We start from the raw sequence: 22,286 nt of genomic DNA, 5'->3' as shown, positions 1-22,286 counted from the left end.
AGGAATGGAAGAAGACACAAATAAATGAAAAGATGGTCCATGATCATGATTGAAAGCATTAATAGTGTTAAAATGTCCATATTACCCAAAGCAATCTATAGATTGAATGTAATCCCTATCAAAACTCCAATGGCATTTTTCACAGAAATAGAACAAACCATCCTAAAATTTGGATCCACAACATTTGTTATCTTTTGTCTTCTTGATTATAGTCATCCTAACACATGTGAGGTGATACCTCATTATGGTTTTGTGTGATTTTCATTTCCCTGATAATTAGTGATATTGATCATCTTTTCACGTGTATATTAGCCTTTTGTATGTCTTCTTTGGAAAAATGTCTGTTTAATTCTTCTGCCTTTTCATTTTGTTAATCGTTTCTATTGCTGTGCAGAAGCTTTTAAGTTTGATGTAGTACCATTTGTTGATTTTTGCTTTTGTTGTTTGTGATTTGGTACCATATCCAAAAAAAAAATTGCCAAGACCAATGTTGAGGAACTTCTTGCCCACATTTTTTTCTAGGAGTTTTACAGCACCAGTTTTATGGTATTTTTTATTCATTTTGAGTTAATTTTTGTGAATAGTGGGAGATAAAGGTCCAATTTCATTGTTATGTGGTTTATTCAGTTTTGCCAACACTATTTATTGAAGAGACTACCTTTTCCCCGTTGATTGTTCTTGGCTCCCTTGTTGAATATTAGATGACTGTATATAAAGGAGTTTAATTCTGAGCCCTCTATTCTGTTCCACTGTCTATTTTATGCCCGTATCATACTGTTATTATTAGTATATAGAAATGCAGTTGATTGCTGTATGTTGATTTTTTTTATCTTGTGACTTTACTGAAATTGTTGATTAGTTCCAGCAGTTTTTTGGTTGAGTCGTTGAGATTTTCTATGTACAAAACCATATCATCTGCAAATAGTGACAGTTTTACTTTGTCCTTTCTGATTTGGATGCCTTTTGCTTCTTTGTCTTGCCACATTGATCTAGCTAGGACTTCCAGTACTATATTGAATAAGAGTGGTGAGAGTAGGCATCCTTATCTTGTTCCTGATCTTAGAGGAAGTTTTCAGTTATTCTCCTTTGAGTATAATGTTAACTATGGGGTTTTAATATACGGTTTTTATTATATTAAGGTATGTTCTGTCTATACCCAAACTGTTGAGAGTTTTTAATCATGAAAGGATGTTGCTTTTCTGCTTCTTTTGAGACTATCATGGGGTTTTTAACACTCATTCTAATAATGTGATGTAATACATTTATTTGAATTGTATATGTGAAACCATTCTTGCATCTCAGGGATATATCCCACTTGGTCATGGTGTATTATCCTTTTAATGTGTTCTTGAATTCAGTTTGCTAATATTTTATTGAGAATTTTTGCATCTATATTCATCAGGGATATTAATCTGTAGTTTTTTTCCTTCAGGTCAGTTATTTTATTGTTCTGTTCTTTGGAACATACTCCTGTTTCTTCATTTTCCTTGACTCTCTCTGTTGGTTTCTGGGCACTTGATGGAACAGTCATCCCTCCCTATCTTGACAGAGTCTTGTATAGGAGATGAACCTTATCTTTCAGCCCAGCCTGAGCTCTCAAACTGTTGTGATTGTTCAGTTGTCTTCTTTGTTCTTAATGACTCCCAGTATTTGGAGTGTGCCAAGACCTGTCAGTGTCCCAAAGGAATGCATATCAGTCAGCACCTAGATGCAGGCAGAAGATTTTTAAAGTATGCAAATAGACCTCTTTCAGTGAAAGACTGAAAGATGAGCATTTCTGTCTGATCCCTCTGCACTGAGCCCTGGGGGGATAACCAGTTAAGAACTGTTTCTTTGTTTGCTATAGTCTTTTGGGGCTGAAGAACACAAACCCCACTGGCCACCAGAGCCAGGTGCTCAAGGAGTGCATCATCTGGGCTGCAGCCACAAAGAATGGAGCTACATTCTTAAGTACGCGTCTTTAGTAGACGTGCACTTAAGCTCCTTCCAGGAAGACAGCAGTGACCTGGACTGGGCCAGAAGGAAAATGTGGAGATGACACCCACTGGCCCCCCTGCTTTCTGGGAAGGATCACAGTCCACCCCTTAATGTGTGCTAAGTTAGAAACCTGGCCCTCAGGCAGCAACCTCTTTCAAATAAGCCTCTTTCTGGGAAAGACTGAAAGGGCATTTCTATCTGCTCCCTCTGCACTGAGCCCTGGAGGGATAGCCAGTTAAAATTGTTTGTTTGTATAGTCTGGTGTGTCTCACGGCCCACAAGCCCTGTTGACTTTCAGAGCTAGGTGTTTGGGAGGCCTGTTCTTCAGGTGAAAATTTTAAAAGTTGGGTTGCTAGGTGTTGGGTCCAAACCCTTTGCTCCACAGGGAGAAGCTGGGAATTGTGGTTTACATCCTGTTAAGTATGTCACTGTGCTGGGGGCAGAGTTATTGTGAGTGTACCTCAGGCCTTCCTATCTATCTTGATGTGGGTGTTTTCTCATTTGCCCAGCTATGTAGGAGTTTCTGAATTTCCTCATCTGGTTTCTGACTTTATTTCAGAGGAAACTGCTTAGTACATAGGTGTAGATTTGATGTGTCCACAGGAGGAGGTCCATTCAGGAGCCTCCTCTGTCACCATCTTGGCCCGAAATTCTCTTTGTACTTATTTGTGATGATTGACATTGTTGATTTTGGTACAGAATCAGTTCTCCTGATGTCCATGATTTTTGTGTGTTTTTAGTACTTTTTTTTCATTTATCTATCAAATATTGCTCATTTTTTTAAATTAAATTGGTAGAGGAAAGAAAGAAACTGTACATTCCTGTCAGAACCTTACTCATACTCCACATTCCCTTCCAGCTCTCAACCACAGGCTTCTTAAGAAGTTTCTAATATTTTAACTCATTGAACTCAAACAAGTACATTTTAAATGTATATTTTTATACTTAATATTTTTAAATTGAGTGTAGTAGTTAACTCCATTGTTTTTAAGCTCTTTGTTGAGGTTTTTTGCTTATTCATCTATGCACTGTCTCCCATTTAAAAAATAGGTTTCTTGTTCACGTGGGTCCTAATACTAAAAAGTTTCTGAAAAAAATCTCAGGAACTTTGGGGAAATAAATAATGCCAGAACTTATATTTCATTAAAGATGTTACCTTGAGGGAACACAGTTCCTGTCATATGATAGAAATTTCATGTGTTTAGTTGAATCAGTAAACTCTACACTTTAATATTTAAATATCTCACTGGGTCATGAGTAGCAAAGGAAGAGTTACAAGCAGAGGATGAGCAAGCAAACAAAAATAGCACTATATATGAAAGAGTAAAGGACTGAATAATTATTATGAGTGAAAGAGGAATAAATAATAAATCATTAAAATAAGCATGCCAAAAGTAGATAATGTGTATATATTTTTTAAAAAATAGGTATTTTCACTAGAATAACGTACTAAAAGTAGGAGGAGAAATTATAAATCACAAAGTATATTCAATAAGTACAATTTTATGTATACAGTTACATAAACATATCATGTTCAAGTTTCCATGCTAAAGTGTCTTCAAAGGTTTTGAAAAGACACAAAAATCTTCCAAAAATATAAACAACAGTAAAAGGAAAATAAAACTATAAGCCACAACCCAAGAGATAATATCAGGCAATTTATAATAAACAGTAGATCAGTGTTGATTTGACAAGATTGAGACTTCACAATAGCTGGAAGTTGATAAAGATTTTAAAGAATGCCTAGGATTTACATCCATTTAAGGGCAGAGTCCAGGCATAAGGGAAGGATATAAGCCAAATCCCAGAGGTAAGAAAATTTAAGGAATGTTTAGGAGATATGGAATAAACCAATCTACTTGAAGTATAATATTGAAAAGGAGATGAAATTGGGAAGGGAGGTTGAGGTCAGATTGTAGAGGTTTTTATTGATAGGGCCAAAACATTGGACTGTCTCCTTGGGCAATCATTTCTATAAGAATTCACCAAATGTTTTTGAGCAAGGGTGTTATAAAGAGACGTGGTAATTTAAGAAAGCTATTTCATCAGCTCTTCATGAAAATATATTTTCTAATGACAGCCTAGGGATAGTTTAATAGTCATTTCATACTACCAGCCTAACTTCAAAACCTCATTAGTTCCTATGGGCTGGTCAGTGTATCTGAGATGTAAAAGTTCAATCATTTTCTTAAGAGAAAGAACCTGGATATGATATAAAATTGTGTGAAAATGAATCAGAGAATGATGAATCCTCAAATACTAAGAGTGTTAAGAAAGCCTATTGGAGAAGAGGACATTTTGAAAACAAACTTCAATTTCAAGGAATCATTCATTTAATTATTACAATGTACATTTTCATTGGTAATATAGTTTATCTTTCCAGGAGGATTTTCCAGGAGGTGAAATGAATGGTTATACACTATATTTGCATAAGTGACAGATAAACTCTTTAGGCAAAAAAGGAGTAAGAATTTGTCTTAATAACGCATTAATTGTCTTTCAGGTTGAAGAACATCTGCTGCTTTTACAAGCAGCCTACAAAGATATTGTTGCTGAAAAAGAACAATTAGCATGTCGAAGACAACTGGCCACCAGGCGCTTGAAGTGTGCATCTATCTTACTGACTGCCCTGGAAGATGAGAAGGCAAGACTTTCTTTAGTTCTATATCTCTGTCATTAATTTCTACTGGGCTTGACAAGCCCAAGGTGTTATTTTCGCTGAAGGCTATATCATATACCTTTTAAAACTATCTTAGTCTGTTTTTTGTTGAGATCCGTAGTCCTATTCAGACAAAAATAAAGGAGTCCTGGTTAGTAGTCTTAAAACAGGGGTAACAGACTAATAAGATCAAAGGTTATTTTCTCTTGTTTCTAAGACATCAACACACTTTTGTCTGATGAGGCCCAGAATAAACCTGCCTGTGAGTTTTCCTTTTCTAGCAGGAACAACCTAAAGGGAGGGCATGTCATTAGGAAGGAAGGAGAAAATTTTATTTTGTTCTGTCAATCTTCTGACCTCTTTTAGCTCATCTTTTTATTTCTCTTCTAATTCATCTGCCTTCTCTATACTTGAATCCCTAGTGAGCTGACTAGAATCTTGGTTTAGATGATAAAGGATGTTACAAAATTCTCAAGATAATTTTAACTTAGTTTAATTGTTTAAATAAATACATGTCACCAGAAGACTCCTACAGGGCAGGGAGAAGGAGATTATGAAATGAGACCAATCAGAGGGAGATCACAGGCCTCGAAAGATGATGGATGTCCCTAAGAGCCAAGTGTATGCTGAGAGGCAGTAGAGCATGAGCATTACCTTAGATTTTAAGCTTCCAGAACAGAAGGTTCTTGCTCAACATGCTTTATTTCTTGACCAATCAAGCACATACATGGTCTCAGAAGGAGTCTATACAGCTGAAGAACATGGGTTTAGATCCCAGCTACACTCCTCAGAAGCTTTGTGAACTTGAGCATGCTGCTTAACTTCCCTAAATTTCAACATCCCAATCTTCAAATGAAGTCAACGGATTTTACTTAATATGATATTGAAAGCATCAAATTAGATTTTTGAAGTAAAATGTCTTTCAGATAAGTAAGGATTCAATAAATATTGGTCATTATTATTATCTTTGAGCACCATTAATGATACATTACAATGAATTGATTTTTTTTAATTATCCTGCTTTATTACACAAAGGGTTTGAAATAGCTATCAATCTTAGTAAATATGACACAATCACAAATCCAAGATAGGACTCATGTTCTTCTCAGACAAGTTTGTTTTTAATATTATACATTATTAATTTTAATATAACTACAGCATGAGAACAGTAACAGTAACAGCACTGATAGAGTTCATGTGGAGCCCATTAAAATCCAAAATGCCTCAAAGTAGTATATTTTATATTAAATAGCAATAACTTTTTTACTTTTAACATTTAGAGTCGATGGCAAGAAACAATTGATCAAATAGACAACAAATTGGAAGGAATTTTGGGTGACATACTTATTTCAGCAGCATGCATTGTCTACAGTGGAATATTAACAGCAGAATTTCGTCAATTGATTGTGAATAAATGGGAGAATCTTTGCACAGCAAATAACATTTCTTTGTCTTCTAAGTTTTCTTTAATTGAAGTCATGGCACAAAAGCATGAGGTAGTAACATATTTCTGTTATCCAGTTAAGTGGTTATTATTGTTGATTTGGATTTTGGGTGTGTGTGCATTTTTCAGCTTGAATCATTTCCCTAATTTATTTCATAAGTAAAAACAGAAGTTTGTTCCAGGCCTTAAATTTTTTTAATTATAGTCCTAATGCCTCAGTTACATCTCCTGTTTCTCATCCTCTAGGGAAAAGCCACAAAATAACCTATTTCTCATTACAATGAGAAATCCTACTACCCTGTTGCAATTAATTTTGCCATTTTCTCTCCCTAAAACTCCTTTAATTAATAAAATTGTTGAACTTATCAGATCATAGGTATTATTCTTAGAAGGAGCCAAAAATATGAAACTTGAATTTATCAATTTATCAATAAATATTTATTATCTATCATGTACATTCTGCGCTGATGTTGAGAAGATAAAAAAGAAAACACCATTTTTTTTTCATCTCCAGAGAATAATTGTAGATTGGTTTTACAGCTGATAACTTAAACTGACTATCCAAACTACAGACTCTCAGAAACAAGCACTGGCTTTTCATTTTCATAATGCTAATAACCATTTAAACCCAACTATATCAGTAATTACATTAGATGTAATTGGACTAAATGGTCCTATCTAAGATTGTACAACTATATAAAAGTGTAAACCAAAGCACAAAACAGAAACCATATTTTATTTAGAAAGGACATGTCTAGAACATAAAGAGAGATTGCCAGTAAAGAAAAGCAGCAGGAAATTTGCCAAAGATTGCCAAAAAAGGACAAAATAGACTTTGAGGAAGAAATGATTACTAGAATTAAATAAGCTTGTGTCACAATAAGAATTGTTTTAGTTCTCAAGACTATTGTAACAATGCTAAATCTGTATCTAGTAACATAACTTCAAGTAATTTAAAGCAGACATTAAAAGAGCTAGATAAAAATGGACAAAACTATAATCATAATGAAAGATTTAAAACACTATTTCTGTAACTCACAGATAACACAAAAAACGGTAATATAATAGAGCAGATTTAGACAACATAAATAGCAAATGGATTTAACAGGCTAATAGAACACTGCAGCCTACACCTATAGCTTACATTCTACTCAAACACATATAGAACACTGCCAAAATTGACCATCAAATGGACCACAAAGATAGTTTCAACAAATGTCAATGGACTTAAATTATACAGAGTATGTTATCTGACCAAAATGCAATTAAGCTAGGAGTCAATAATTAAAAGTTTCTTTGAAAATCCCTGTATTTCTGGAAATTAGGACATATACTTTCAAACTAACTATAGGTCAAAGAAGAAATCAGAATTGAATACATTAATCATTGATGAACGTTTTTCCTTTGAGACTGGAAATGTGGCAAAGGCATAGCTACTGTCTTCACTTGTATTTAACACTGTACTGGAGAGCCTAGCCACTACAGTAAGGCAAGAAAAAGAAATAAAAGATATCCAGATTGGAAAGGAAGAGGTGAAACTGTCACTATTTGCAGATGACATGATACTCTATAAAGAGAACCCTTGATTCTCCACACAAAAACTACTAGAACTAATAAATGAATTCAGCAATGTAGCAGAATAGCACATTAATATATAGAAACCTGTTGCATTCCTATATGCTAATAATGAAATATCAGAAAGCTAAAGTAGTGGCAGGAAAAGCAGCCCCTTCTGGCATTTTTTGTTTCTATCTTTGATGTCATTTAAATTGCAAATTTCAATTGAAATATTTTTCCAGTGTTTTTGGAATGCAAATTGTTTCAGCTTAACACTGTAACATGGTATCTATTGTTTTAAAAACCGTAATTAGGAAGAGGGTATATCTGAGTGGTACGGTGCGTGCCTAGCATGCACAAGTTCCTGGGTTCAGTCCCCAGTACCTCCAATTAAATAAATAAGTAAGTAAAAACACAAATTACCTCCCCCCCAAAAAAGTATGATAATTAAAGTGACTGGCATATAAATTTCATTTAGTTCTATCTCACTACAGATTTTTTTTGCCTTTTTTAAAATATTGAGACATAATTGTTATATTGTGTAAGTTTAAGATGTACAATGTGTTGATTTGACCACCATGGCATTAGCTAACATATCCACCATGTCACATAATGATCATTTCTTTATCATGGTGAAGACCTTTAAGATTAGTCTCTTAATAACTTTGAAGTATGTAATACAATATTGTTGACTAGAATCACAAGACTGTTCATTAGATCTCTGACATTTTTTTGAGTTAAAGTAGATTTACTTAGAGAGGTGTACACTCAATAGACAGATGCCATCTCTGAAGTCAAGGGAGAGAGCAACCTAGATCTCCAACATTTATTCATCTTCTAACTGCAAGTTTGTAACCTTTGACCAACATTTGCCCAGTTCTCCCACTCCTCCATCCACATCTTTAAACAGAGACCCAAATAAAGCACCTCAACCATGAAAAAGAAAGAAAAAGAAAAACGTATTCAAAATATTAGCAGTTGTGGTTATTGTAGAGGAATTGTGACTTTTTTCTTTTTTATTTCTATGTTTATCATGTGTTATTTTATAACTTAAAAAATAAAAAGAATAAATGTTAAAGTGAAAGTATAAAAACAATCCTGTTTAAAACTACATAAAAAAATAAAGTACCTAGGAATAAATTTAACCAAGGAGGTGAAAGACTTATACTCTGAAAACTATGAAACATTGATAAAGGAAATTGAAGGTGACTCAAAGAAGTAGAAAGATATCCTGTGCTCTTGTATTGGAAGAATTAATATTGTTTAAATGGCCATACTGCCCAAAGCGATCTATAGATTTAATGTGATCTCTATCAATTTACCCATGACAGTTTTCACAGAAGTAGAATTTTAAAACTTAAATGGAACCACAAAAGATCCAGAATTGCCAAAACAATCATGAGAAAAAAAGAACAAAGCTGGAGGTATAACCTTTTCAGACTTCAAACTATACTATAAAGCTGCAGAAAGCAAAATAGCATATTGGCACAAAAATAGACATATAGATCAGTAGAACAGAATAGAGAGCTTAGAAATAAACCCTCACACCTATGGTCATTTAATCAATGACAAAGGAGGCAAGAAAATACAATGGAGAAAAGACTATCTTCAGCAAGTGGTGTTGGGAAAAGTGGACAGCTACATGTAAATCAGTGAAATTAGAACATTCCCTCACACCATATACAAAAATAAACTCAAAATGGTTGAAGACATGGCATCATAAAACTCCTAGAAGAGAGTATAGGCAAAACATTCTTTGACATAAATCATAGCAATATTTTCTTACATCAGTCTCCTAAGGCAAAAGACAGAAAAGCAAAAATAACTGACATAATCAAAGGTTAAAAGATTTTACACAGCAAAGGAAATCATCAACAAATCAAGAAGACAACCTACAGAATGGGAGAAGATATTTGCAAATGAGGCAGCCAACAAGGGATTAATATCCAAAATATATTAAACAGCTCATACAACTCAGTATTGAAAAAACCAATAGCCCAATCAAAAACTAGGCAGGAGACATTTTTCCAAAGAACACATACAAATGATTAACAGGCACATGAAAAGATGCTCAGCATCACTAATTACTAGCAAAATTCAAATCAAAACCACAATGAGGTATCACCTCACGCTTGTCAAAATGGGTATCATCAAAAAAGTCTCCAACTAATAAGTGCTGGAGAGGTTGTAGAGAAAAGGAAACCCTCCTACGTGGTTGATAGGAATATAAATTAGTGAACCACCATGAAAAACAGTCTGGAGGTTCCTCAAAAAACTAAAAACAGAACTTCTGTTATGATCCCAAAATCCCCAAAACTCTACTTCCATGTCTTGGCTATTGTAAATAGTGCTGCTATGAACATTGGGGTGCTTGTATCTTTTTGAGTTAAGGTTTCCTCTGGATATACCTAGTTGTTTTAAATTTTTCATTTCCTTCATCCTTTTCAAGATTATTAGACTCTTCTTAAGGTGGTGATCCTGTAAGATCCTCTAGTACCCTGTAGTATATTAGAGATGTGAAAGATGTGAAAGCACTAATGATTTCATTCCAGGTCAGCCAGTGGCATCATCAGGGGCTACCTCTTGGTCAGTATTCAACAGAGAATGCCATCTTGATCAAGAATGGCCTGCAGTGGCCACTGCTGATTGACCCACATAAGCAAGCACACAGCTGGATCCGTCAGATGGAAGGATCTAGGCTGCAGGAGCTCTCCACTGGGGATAGCAATTACATCAAAAAAATTGAAAATGCTATGAAAACAGGAGGGAGTGTCCTCTTGCAGGTATTTAGACAAAATGGCCTAATTCCCTAAATCCAGGCAGCTGACACAGATTGTATGAACTGAGCATAAATACTAAGAGCTTTAAGTGACAGGTAACTTTGTCAAGGGAAAAAATAATAAGTAAATAATTGCATAAACCAATAAGTACATAAAGAAAAACATTGAGTTTTTAATGTTCAGTTCTCTCACATCTACTCTCACTGGCATCTAGATATTAACAAGATTTACATGATTTAAATGATACGCCTTTTCAACTGATTTATTTGTTGTAGGATGAATTTTTTTGTTTTTGTCTGTTGGGTTTTTCAGAATCTCCCTGAAACATTAGCTCCAAGGTTAAAGGCAATTTTGAAGAAGGATATCTATCAGAAAAGAGGACAGTATTTCATAAGGCTTGATGATTCTGAAATTGAATACAATTCCAAATTTAGGTAATGTCTTTCACAATTAATTGAGTCAAACATTTATATTTTTAACACAAGTAATATTGAAGAGCCCATATTTCCTGATATGCATCTGGTAAGTTCTGATAAACTTCTCCTGAAGGAAAAAGTGAGATTGCATTTTGAATATTCTTTTTGTTTTTGTGTTTCCAATAGCACTCATTAGTATATAGAATAGAGAACAGATTTTTATATATAGCAAGTCATTCCAGATGAATGTTTTTCAGACTGTGCCTGATGAAAGCTGTGAGTCCCATGAGGAGTCTTCAGAAGCTGTGCAAGGAGGGCGGGGAGCAAGAAGCCTGGCCGCACTGGATCCCACAGAGCTCAATTTTATCTGTTTGTCTAACATTTTATTTGAGCGGGAAAAGCCTCTGCTTCTTTAAAAAACAAAATCCACATTTGATATCTAGAACAAAAAGAGATTTTACCTAGGCAGATAAAACATAGTATCCATGTCCCAAGCAGTAATGCACCTCCAGGAAACCAACCCACCAGTCAATTTCACAAAGCACTATTATATGATCACATTTAATTACCATAAAATACAATTCCCAGGGAAATAAAACATTGAGTTATCAGCCATGTGCATTCTCGCCTTCAATCCATTCAACACATGTAGCCTCTCTCAGCCTCAGTTTCACCCTTTATAAAATGGAACAAGGAACTGTCCCTGTTTTACTGGGTTACTATGAAGACTAAACAAGATCCAGAATGTGACCATCTTGAACTCTCCCACTGGTACCACCCTGCTCCAAGGATCTCTCTCATTTTAACCAATCTCCAAGCTTTCTTCTTGCCCCTGCCTCCTACCCTCTCCTCTGCACAGGCTACTCAAGATAGCAGCTAGAGTGGTCTTCTTATAAAAGCTCATGTCTCTCCTCTACTCAAATTCCTCCACTGATTTCTTAAACAGTGTATAAAACATAGTCTTTATGATGATCTAGTTAGTAGCAGGTCAAAACTCCCACTATGTATTATTTTTTTCTTTACTCTTACTTATGCTTAGATCAAATATATTATGGACATAATTTATGGCTCTATTTTTAAAGTCATAAATAGCAAATGTATTTACATAGTTTAAATTGAGAGCCTACTTTGTGTACAAGGCTGAATAACGCTAAAAATTAATCTTGTTTACTTCCAGCAGAAATATTTTTTCATTATTAAATAAATTTGTTTCATTTTTTTCCCTCTGCATGTCCTTTGAATAACTGATCTCTTTCTCATGTTTTAGGTTATATGTATCTACAGAAATAGACAACCCTTATTTTCCTCCATTCATTTATAACATGGCTACTATGATCAACTTCACAGTAACATTCCAAGGTTTGCAAGATCAGCTCTTATCTGCTGTATTAACTCGTGAAGTTCCTTATTTAGAAAATCAACGTTTCCAACTGTTGGAGAGTATTTCCCTTGATGCTGTGACTCTTGAAGACCTGGAGGAAAAAACATTAAATTTACTACAGAATGCACAAGGTAAGTTAAGATATTTAGTGATATCAGTAGACCTTTGCACACCTTGGTAAAGGACAATAAAAGTTATACAGACCATATTGTGAATAGCTGCCAAATATACCAGATCTCCATTTCCACCAGGTGACAGATTAATGTAAGGGAACCACCTCATTTCTAAAATTAAAACATTGAGAATTTTTATATTCCTCAGTTCCTACCTCTGCTTTAGTTCATTGTAGCATAGAACATTTGCCACCATGTAGTAAGTATAACTTGTAAGAAAAATCTTATAGACGTTAGTTATGCCTTATTTCAAGTGCCTGACATCTGCTATATGTATCAAGTTAGATTATAGAGATCGAAAAATTAGGTTTCCCCGAAATATTCATAGCTAAAATATAAAGGGACACAATCCAGTGTTCATTAAGATAGCAGTAGAAATCTTTTTTCCCTTCAACACATGAAATATCTAAGAAACTATGGTTTTTAAATTTAAACAATATAATTTCTGAACAACTAAGTATGAAGTATTATATGCTCCTGGGGCACACTGATATATCTGCTCCTAAAAGAGGTTCACTACTGATTAAACATTATTTGTCTAATCTAAAGGCCTATGGTCTAGGATGCAAGTGCAAGCCAAATGTTACCAGATACTCCAGTGACATGAATTAAAAAGTAATTTTTTAGCAAAAATTTATCAACAGTAATAAATAAGAATATATATACGTATGTGTGTGTGCGTATATATATATATATATATATATATGCACTTAAAGGAAAGTGTTAACCAAAATTGCAGAAATAGAAACCTGATTGAAATAAAAATATTTATTTGGGATTGGTAAGGACTGCAGTCAGAAAGACACAGATTGAACAACCACTTGAATTGTGTCCTGCTGAACTACAAAATGGGAGAGGCTTATAAAGGCAAAAACCACAAAGTACAGTTAGTTACATGAGCTGTTTACCAAGAATTATGATTGGAGCTGGCAAGAAAGAAGTAAAGGTGTTTGTTAAGTAAGGATAGGTTGAGGTGAGAGATGGTTGTATGTTTGCAAAGGAAGACCTTGAGACCATAAGCTTGCAGCTGGCAGTGTTGTTCTGAACATGGCAAGTTCTTAAGTCTGTACAGTTTAAAGAAGGTTCAAGTTCTCAGTGATAGAGGCATATCTGAGACTGTGACAGCCCAACTCGTTTTTATGTGACTGAGCTGTGATTACTCCATTACAATTTTAGTTTGTCATCAGAAGAAACAAAGTTTTGATAGAATATGAAGTAACTACCCCTCAGGAGCAATACTGACTATAAAGTTATGTTTTAATCTTGAGCGTTCTTATTAATATCCTACAATTTGGAGAGAAGCTGTTATGAAGTGAATTGTGTACGTGTACCCCTGCCCCAAATTTCAAGCCCTATCCCTCACTGTGACTGTATTTGGAGATAGGACATTTTTTTAAAAAATTATGGTTAAATGAGGTCATAAGGGTGAGGGGCCCTAATCCAACAGGTCTGGTGCCCTTATAAGAAGAAAAAGAGACACCAGGGCACATGTACACAGAGAGGCGGCTATCTGAGGACACACAGTGAGAAGCTGGCTTTCTGCAACCTAAGAAGAAAGGTCTCACTAGAAACCAATTCTGCTAATACTTTGATCTTGGTCTGCCAACCTCCAGAAATGTGAGAAAATAAATTTCTGTTATTTAAGCCACTCAGTTGTATCTCAAAACTGCAAAAAGAATAAATAAAATAATTGAAATCAGGATACCAAAGAGATATTTGCACTCCCATGTTCATTGCAGCATTATTTACAATAGCCAAGAGGTAGAAACAACCTAAATATCTATCAACAGGTGAATGACTAAATAAAATATGCTATATACATATATATATATATGTACAGTGGAATATTTTTTGGCCATTAAAAAAAGAAATCTTTCATATGTACAAATGGACAAATCTTGAGGATATTATGCTATGTGAAATAAACCTGTCACAGAAGGACAGATATTGCATGATTCCACTTATATGAGGTATTTAAAATAGTCAAACACATAAATCTTAGCAGTGTTCTCCTAGGGCAGTCTACCCAGGCAATACAAATAAAAGCAAAATTAAACAAATGGGACCTAATTAAACTTACAAGGTTTTGCACAGCAAGTAAAACAAAATGACAACCTACGGAATGGGAGAAAACATTTGCAAATGATGCAACTGACAAAGGATTAATTTCCAGAATATATAACCAGCTCATACAACTTAATAACAATAAAAAAAAAACTCAATCCAAAGATAGGTAGAAGACCTAAAAAAGCAATTCTCCAGTGAAGACATACAAAAAGCCAAAGGGCACAATGAAAAATGCTTAATATCACCAATTATCAGAGAAATGCGAATCAAAACTACAACAAGTTATCATCTCACACCAGTCAGAATGGCCATCATTCAAAAGTCCACAAAAGATAAATGCTGGAGAGGGTGTGGAGAAAATGGAACCCTCCTACACTACTGGTAGGAATGTAGTTTGGTGCAGCCATTATGGAAAACAGTACAGCGATTCCTCAAAAAACTAAAAATAGACTTACCATATGATCCACTTCTGGGCATATATCTGGGGGGAACTCTAATTCAAAAAGATTCATGCATCCCAGTGTACATAGCACTATATACAATAGCCAAGACATGGAAGCAACCTAAATGTCCATCAACAGATGACTGGATAAATAAGCTGTGGTATATTTATACAATGGAATACTACTCAGCTATAAAAAATAAAATAATGCCACTTGCAGCAACATGGATGGGCCTAGGGATTGTCATTCTAAGTGTAGTAAGCCAGAAAGATCATCCAGAACCAGAACTGCATTGACAGTGTTGCCTTGGACCTCCTGGGAACAAAGACAGTTCTGCCAGTTATTAAAGTGCAATGATGAGTCTAAGCCTTTCCCAAGTTGTGGTCATAAACCTTCCTCACCAAAAGAATGTGGTTCTCCACTGTGTGGTGTTCACCTTAACATTGACATCCCTTCCCTGACAATGTGCTGCATCCAACACCACTTTGCTGTGAGACCTATGGCCAAAGCAAGAACTGCTATGATTAGAAGCCCCAATACCACCTCTCTAACATCTGCTGAAATGTACAGAATAAGTCTAGTTCAGGAGGTTCATAACCTTTGACATAAAGCTGCCTTAATTTTGTGAAAGACTTTACATTTTGTCATTAGAACCTCAACTAAATTGCATTTTGAAATGGGTAAAGCAGTGGGAAGAGATAACTTTATTCTCAGCTATCTTCTTGAGTGTTTTTCCTTAGTGTGCTATTGTCTTGACCAATCTAGAAAAAGAGAGAATTTTTTAAAAGAAAGGAAGTCTGTAGTAATTTTTGCAAGCATGTTTACCAAAAAGAAAAAGAAAAAGAAAGACAAACACAATAGCCAAGTTCATTGTACCTTACATTAAAAATATGGGCAGATCCTCACTTAGAAATATATTTGTTTAATATGAAACCTTAAATGCACACTTACGCCTAGAAAGATAAGACTTTGTTCTTTTTCTATTTTAATTATGCCTACCTAAAAAGCTGTTTCTTTGTAACACATGACTAAGCCATTCTTCTTTAATGACAAGGCTAGTTACATAGACTAAGTTTCCATATCTGTTTCTCTTGAAAGATTGGAATCATAGCTGGTAACGTCTTAGGGTGCAAAATCAGGATATCTGGGTATTATGTAAAATACGTAGAAGGTGGCACAATTGATCTAACAAGATTCAGAATCATAGCCTCTCCTATTGTCTGAACTATTATATGACAACTGACACTTTGCTAGAAACTTTTCCTAAATTGGACAAAATATAGATTTAACAAGACAAAAGAAAAATTCTTTATGGTAATACACATCAGTGCACTATATGCTGTTTTTATGCCTTTGGTGTTTATTCCCTATTGTTCATTGTACTAGAGCCTGAGATACTTTTGAAAGTCAGCAACTTTTTACTAATAGTAATTTTTAATAAAAATTGTTCCTGGAAAAGCTCTATAAAAAGACTCCTTGATTTTGAACATATTTTTCATTTTTCTTTCCAAGTTTTAGTAAAATAGATTATCCTTACTATCTCTTTGTAAATATTTTATCTTTGGTGTGGCTCCTCACATGCTGTAGCAAATGGTGTGGAAGGATAGCGACTATGAGAGATGACTCACAGCTTATAGGTCCAGACATTACTTAGAAAGTTTCACCTACATCCGTAGGAATATGGGATCCAGATAATGGAATATGATAATCCCATAATTCCTTGCAATGGCCACGTCAAGCTGTGTTTAGCTCTGGATGCCACATTTTCCTAGGGCTCTTTTCAAATTAAATTGTGTCCAGAGGTGTGCATCAAGGGGTCTAGACAATTGTATCATTAAAAAAAAATTTTAAAACCACTTGAAAATGGAAATTTTTAGCCCATAAAATAGTGGAGTTTAAAATGGAAATATGAGGATTGTTTTAAACATTTGAAAGGGATAGAATTCTTATTTGTATTTCTAAAGCAGTGCTTTTTCAAAAGGTGAGTGGCATCCTATCAGTGGATGGAAAATCACTTTCAGTGGTCGCTATCAATTTTATTTGCTTAATAAAATAGAATACAATGGAAAAATATCAGTGTGTCATATGAAATAATGGTACTCTTATTTTCTGAAAATTTTATTTTCATATTCTATGTGTATAGGAGGTCAAGTGGAAATGTGTTCTTTATGATGAAATGGCTACTTATTATGTGCCTATAATAAACATAGAATCCAGAAACATTAAAGTAATATAAAGAAGAGATGGGAGGATGGGAAGAGGAAGCATGTGTACTATTAATCAAGTTTATTAGAAATATGACCTAACTTCATTTAAGAGCCCATATCCAAAATAAAACCAACAAAAAGCCAGCAGAGTACAGAATGAGGAAATTGCCATTTAATATTCCAAAGGTTTTTATTTAAATTCATTTTTTGTTTGTCTTTAGGATCTCTGTTAGATGATGAGGAGATTGTAGACATCTTAAGAAAATCCAAGATGACTTCAAATGAAATTTTGAAGCGAATCAAAGCAACAAAAAAAGCAGAAAGTGAAATTGAAGCAACACGAAAAAAGTATCTCCCTATTGCTACTCGAGGTGCTCTGCTCTACTTTTTAGTGTCTGGTCTTGCACAAATCAATTGCATGTACCAGTTCTCCCTAGACTGGTTTCGTCAAATTTTTGTTTCATCAGTAGTTTCCAAAAGCAAAGAACAAGAAGAACACAGTGTGAAAAGGGAGAGAATGTTTCTGAAAAGAGTTTGTGAAATTACAGAGCTCTCAAAAGAGCCTAAGTTAGAAAGTGAGAGTAAATCCTTAGACAGACATCTTAAAAATTCAATAGACAGGTTGACAAGAAATATTTTTAAGGTGAGATATTCTTTAATGTGAATTTTGTTTACTTACTTGATCTAGCTAGGTTATTCTAACAGTTATGCTTTCTCTATAGGTGGTTTCTTCAGCTCTTTTTAATAAACATAAACTTTGCTTCTCCTTTGGGCTTTGCACTACAATCATGCAAAATAATGCTAATGGAAATTTAATGCATGATAACATTGGATCCCTACCAGATGAAGAATGGAACATCTTCTTATATTCTGGCATGGTATTAAATATTAAAGGTGTAATGCCGCAGCCTAAACTTAATAGTAAGTAAAAGTAATTGCTCTAGATTTACCAAAAATATGTTAAACACATTTCCTGAAAAATACTAAAAGATCTCTAAGGTGTTCCAAGTTGATGCTTCTATACTGATTAAACTAAAAGCAGCTTGAGATCAAATGCAATATCTAAATTCATCATTGTATCCCCTACACTGTTGAGCATATAACTGTTACTCAACAGTTTTTGAATGAATAAATAAATGACAACTGCTAGATTATTATAATTCTAATCTACAAACCAGAATACCTAATGCTAATCAATAGAGACACACACATGGGGACACACACACACACACACACACACACTGATTAAATACCATCAGGAGTTGAGCTTTACTCTCCTAGCAGTAATTGCCTTACTGTCTTAGGAAAATTCCATGAAAATTTGAACCACAAAGATTATGCTTATCCAAAAAGATTAGGCAAAATTACTTAAGTATTGGATCTTTTCAGATGCTCTTGTGTTGTACATTTTTAATATATTTTTTTAATTATGGTAAAATATACATAACAATTTATCATCTTCAACAACAATAACAACAAAGAGCCAGAGCTCACCTCCTCTCACAAACACAGCAAAATCACAACAAACTACAGAAGAATCACTGATTGAAAAAAGACTAGAACCTACAAGAAAAGATCTTCCATAACTAAAGACATAAAGAAGAAACCACAGCAAGATGGATAGGAGGAGTGGACTTGCAATATAATCAAATCCTATATCCCCCAGTTGGGCTACCCACAAACTGGAGAATAATTATAATCCAGAGATTCTTCCACAGAAGTGGGAGTTCTGACCCCAATGTCAGACTCCCCAGCACTGAGGTCTGGCACCAGGAAGAGGATCTCCCAAGGTATTTGACTTTGAAGGCCAGTCGAGCTTAATTGCAAGAGCTCCGCAGGACTGGAAGAAATAGAAACTTCACTCCTAAAGGACATACACAAAATCTCACACTCACCAGGACCAAAGGCAAGAGCAGTAATTTCATAGGAGCCTGGGCCAGACCTACCTGCTGGTCTTGGAGGGTCTCCTGAGGAGGCGGGGAACAGCTGTGGCTCCCCCTGGGGACATAGACACAGTGATGGACATATCAGGGAGTATTCATCTGCATGAACTCTTCTGAAGACTAATATCCTGGTTGGGTCATTAGCACCAAGTCCTGACTCTGCCCAGTAGCCTATAGGATCCAGTGCAGGGATGACTCAGGCCAAACAACTAACTGATACATCCCCACCCATCAGCAGACAGGCTACCTAAAAACTTCTGCCTCTAGACATTCCGTTAGACATGGCCTTGCCCACCAGAGGGCCAAGACTTAGCTCCACTTACTAGTGGGCAGGCACCAGCCCCTCCAATCAGGAAGCCTGCACAAGCCTCTAGAGCAGCCTCACCTACCAAGAGGCAGACACCAAAATCAAGAAAACTATAGTCCCACAGCCTGTGGAACAAGTCCACAAATTCAGGCCAGACCCTACCCTGGGACCAGTTAGTCCCTGGCCCTTGGGTGACAAGAGGGAAGTGCACTGCTGGGAGGCATAGGATATCTCCTACAGAGGACCGCTTTTCCAAGGTAGAGAAATATAACTAATCTACCACATACATAAAAATACAAATAGAAATTTAGACAAAATGATGTGACAGATGAATATGTTACAGACAAAGGAACAAGATAAAATCCCAAAGAAGAACTAAGTGATGTGGAGATAGGCAGTATACCCGAGAAAGTGTTCAGAGTAATGATCATAAAAGTGATCAAAAAACTCGGGAGGAGAATTGATTAACAAGTGAGAAGTTAGAAGATCTTAAAGAGGAGAAAATATAAAGAACAACCAAACAGAGCTGAAGAATACAATAACTGAGATGAAAAATACACTAGAAGGAATCAATAGTAAACTAAATGAAGCAGAACAATGGATCAGGGAGCTGGAAGACAGAGTAGTGGAAATCACTACCACAAAACAGAAAAAAGAATGAAAAGAAATATGCACAGTTTAAGAGACCTGTGGAACAACATTAGGCACACTAATATTCACATTATAGGGGTCCCAGAAGGAGAAAGAGGAAGGGCCTGAGAAAATATTTGAAGAGATAATAGCTAAAAACTTCCCTAACCTGGGAAAGGAAATAGTCACCCAAGTCCAGGAAGCACAGAGGGTCCCATATAGGACTAAGAGGAACTCACCAAGACACTTTGCAATTAAAATGACAAAAATTAAAGATTGACAGAATATTAAAAGCAACAAGGGAAAAGCAACAAATAACATACAAGGGAACTCCCATAAGACTAACAGCTGATTTTTCAGCAGAAACTCTGCAGGCCAGGAGGGAATGGCAAGATATATTTAACGTGATGAAAGGGGAAAATCTGCAGTCAAGAATACTCTACCCAGTAAGGCTCTTATTCATAACATAAGAAAAACAATCACTGTAATAACCACAGTAACAGAAAAAAAGGACAAAACCACATGACCGTTTTTATTGATGCAGAAAAGCCATTAGATAAGATTCAACATTCTTTCATGGTAAAAACACTTAGCAAGCTTGCAATATAGGGATACCACCCCAACAAAATAAAAGTCATTTATAAAAAACCCACAACTAACTTCAAACTCAGTTGTTAAAAATGGAAAATTTAATTTTCTCTAAAATCAGAAACAAGGCATGGATGCCCTCTGCTCTCAACCACTTCCATTTAACATGGAAGTTCTGGCCAGAGCATTAGACAAGAAAATGAAATAAAAGGTATCAAAATTGGAAAGGAAGAAATAAAATATCACCTGTTCACAGATGACAGAATCTTATATGTAGAAAACACTAAAGGATCCATAAAAACACTGTTAGAACTAGGCAAATAAATTCAACAAAGTTGCAAAATACAAAACCAACATACAAAAATCAGTTGCATTCCAATACACTAACAACAAATAATATGATAAGAAAACAGTATATTTAAAACAGCATCAAAAGGAATAAAATACTTAGTAATAAGCCTAACCAAGGAAGCGAAAGACTTGTACACTGAAAACTATAAAACATTGCTGAAGTAAATTAAAGAAGACACAAATAAATGAAAAGGTATCCCATATTCATGGATTGGAAGACAATATTGTTAAGATTTCCATGCTAACCCAAAGAATTCTACAGATTCAATGATATCTCTATTAAAAATCCCAATGGCATTTTTTTAAGAAAGTAGAAAAATTCTTCCTGAAATTTATATGAATTGTCAAGGGACTCCAAATAACCAAAACAATTTTGAAAAAGAACAACAAAGTTAGCGACATCACCCTTGCTGATTTCAAGCTATATTACAAAGCTACACTAATCAAAACTGTCTAGTATGGGCATAAAGACAGACAAATAGACCAAAGGAACAAAACAGAGAGCTTAGAAATTAACCCTCATGCATAGGGTCAAATGATCTTCAACAAGGGTGTGAAGACCACTCAATGGAATAAGGATAATCTCTTTGACAAATGGTGTTGGGAAAACTGGACATTCACATGCAAAAGAATAAAATTGGACTCCTTATACCAGATACAAAAATCAACTCAGAATGGATTCAAACCTAAGTATAAGGCCCAAGACTATAAAATTCCTTTAAAATGTAGGGGGAAAGCTTTATAATATTGGACTTGGCAATAATTTTTTTTTTTTTTTTTTTGGTATGACACCAAAGTCCAAGCAACAAAAACAAAAATACACAAATGGAGGTCTGTTAAACTTAAAAACCTTTGTCATCAACGGGTACAATCAACAGAATGAAAAGGCAGCCCATGGAGTGGGAGAAAATCATATATCTGATAAGGAGTTATTATATAGAATATATAAAGAACTCCTACAACTCAACAACAAAAAGTCAAATAACCTAATTTTTAAATAGGAAGATATTTTAATAGACATTTCTCCAAAGATATATACAAATGGGCAACCAGCATATGAAAAAGTGCTCAACATCACTAATTATCAGGAAATCATCTCTCACCCATTAGGATGGCTACGCTACTATTAAAAAAGGAAAGAAAAGATCAAGTACTGACAAGGATGTGGAGGAATTGGAACCCTGTTAGTAGGATTGTAAAATGGGGAAATTTTTATGGAAAACAATATGAGGCTCCTCAAAAAGTTAAAAATACAACTGCTATTTGATCCAATAATCCCATGTCTGGTTATATATCCAAAAGAATTGAAAGCACAGTCTTAGAGAAAGAGCTGCACACCTATATTTATAGCAGCACTATTCAC

General features: G+C 35.0%; 1 protein-coding gene across 1 annotated transcript in view; it reads left to right on the top strand.

Annotated features, from left to right (window-relative positions):
- DNAH14 (dynein axonemal heavy chain 14) overlaps positions 1-22,286 on the top strand; it is a 258,985-nt gene that overhangs the window by 182,890 nt on the left and 53,809 nt on the right. Inside the window, exons 63-69 of the mRNA XM_031438276.2 lie at positions 4,481-4,621; positions 5,917-6,132; positions 10,190-10,420; positions 10,730-10,851; positions 12,101-12,345; positions 17,326-17,747; positions 17,827-18,025. Coding sequence (XP_031294136.2) covers positions 4,481-4,621; positions 5,917-6,132; positions 10,190-10,420; positions 10,730-10,851; positions 12,101-12,345; positions 17,326-17,747; positions 17,827-18,025 — 1,576 coding nt within the window. The remainder of the gene's footprint in view (positions 1-4,480; positions 4,622-5,916; positions 6,133-10,189; positions 10,421-10,729; positions 10,852-12,100; positions 12,346-17,325; positions 17,748-17,826; positions 18,026-22,286) is intronic.

The sequence above is a fragment of the Camelus dromedarius genome, chromosome 21 (assembly GCF_036321535.1).
Source record: "Camelus dromedarius isolate mCamDro1 chromosome 21, mCamDro1.pat, whole genome shotgun sequence".
In the NCBI taxonomy this organism is placed as follows: Eukaryota; Metazoa; Chordata; class Mammalia; order Artiodactyla; family Camelidae; genus Camelus; species Camelus dromedarius.
The sequence above is the reverse complement of the archived record's forward strand: the minus strand, read 5'-3'. Positions and strand labels throughout refer to the sequence as shown.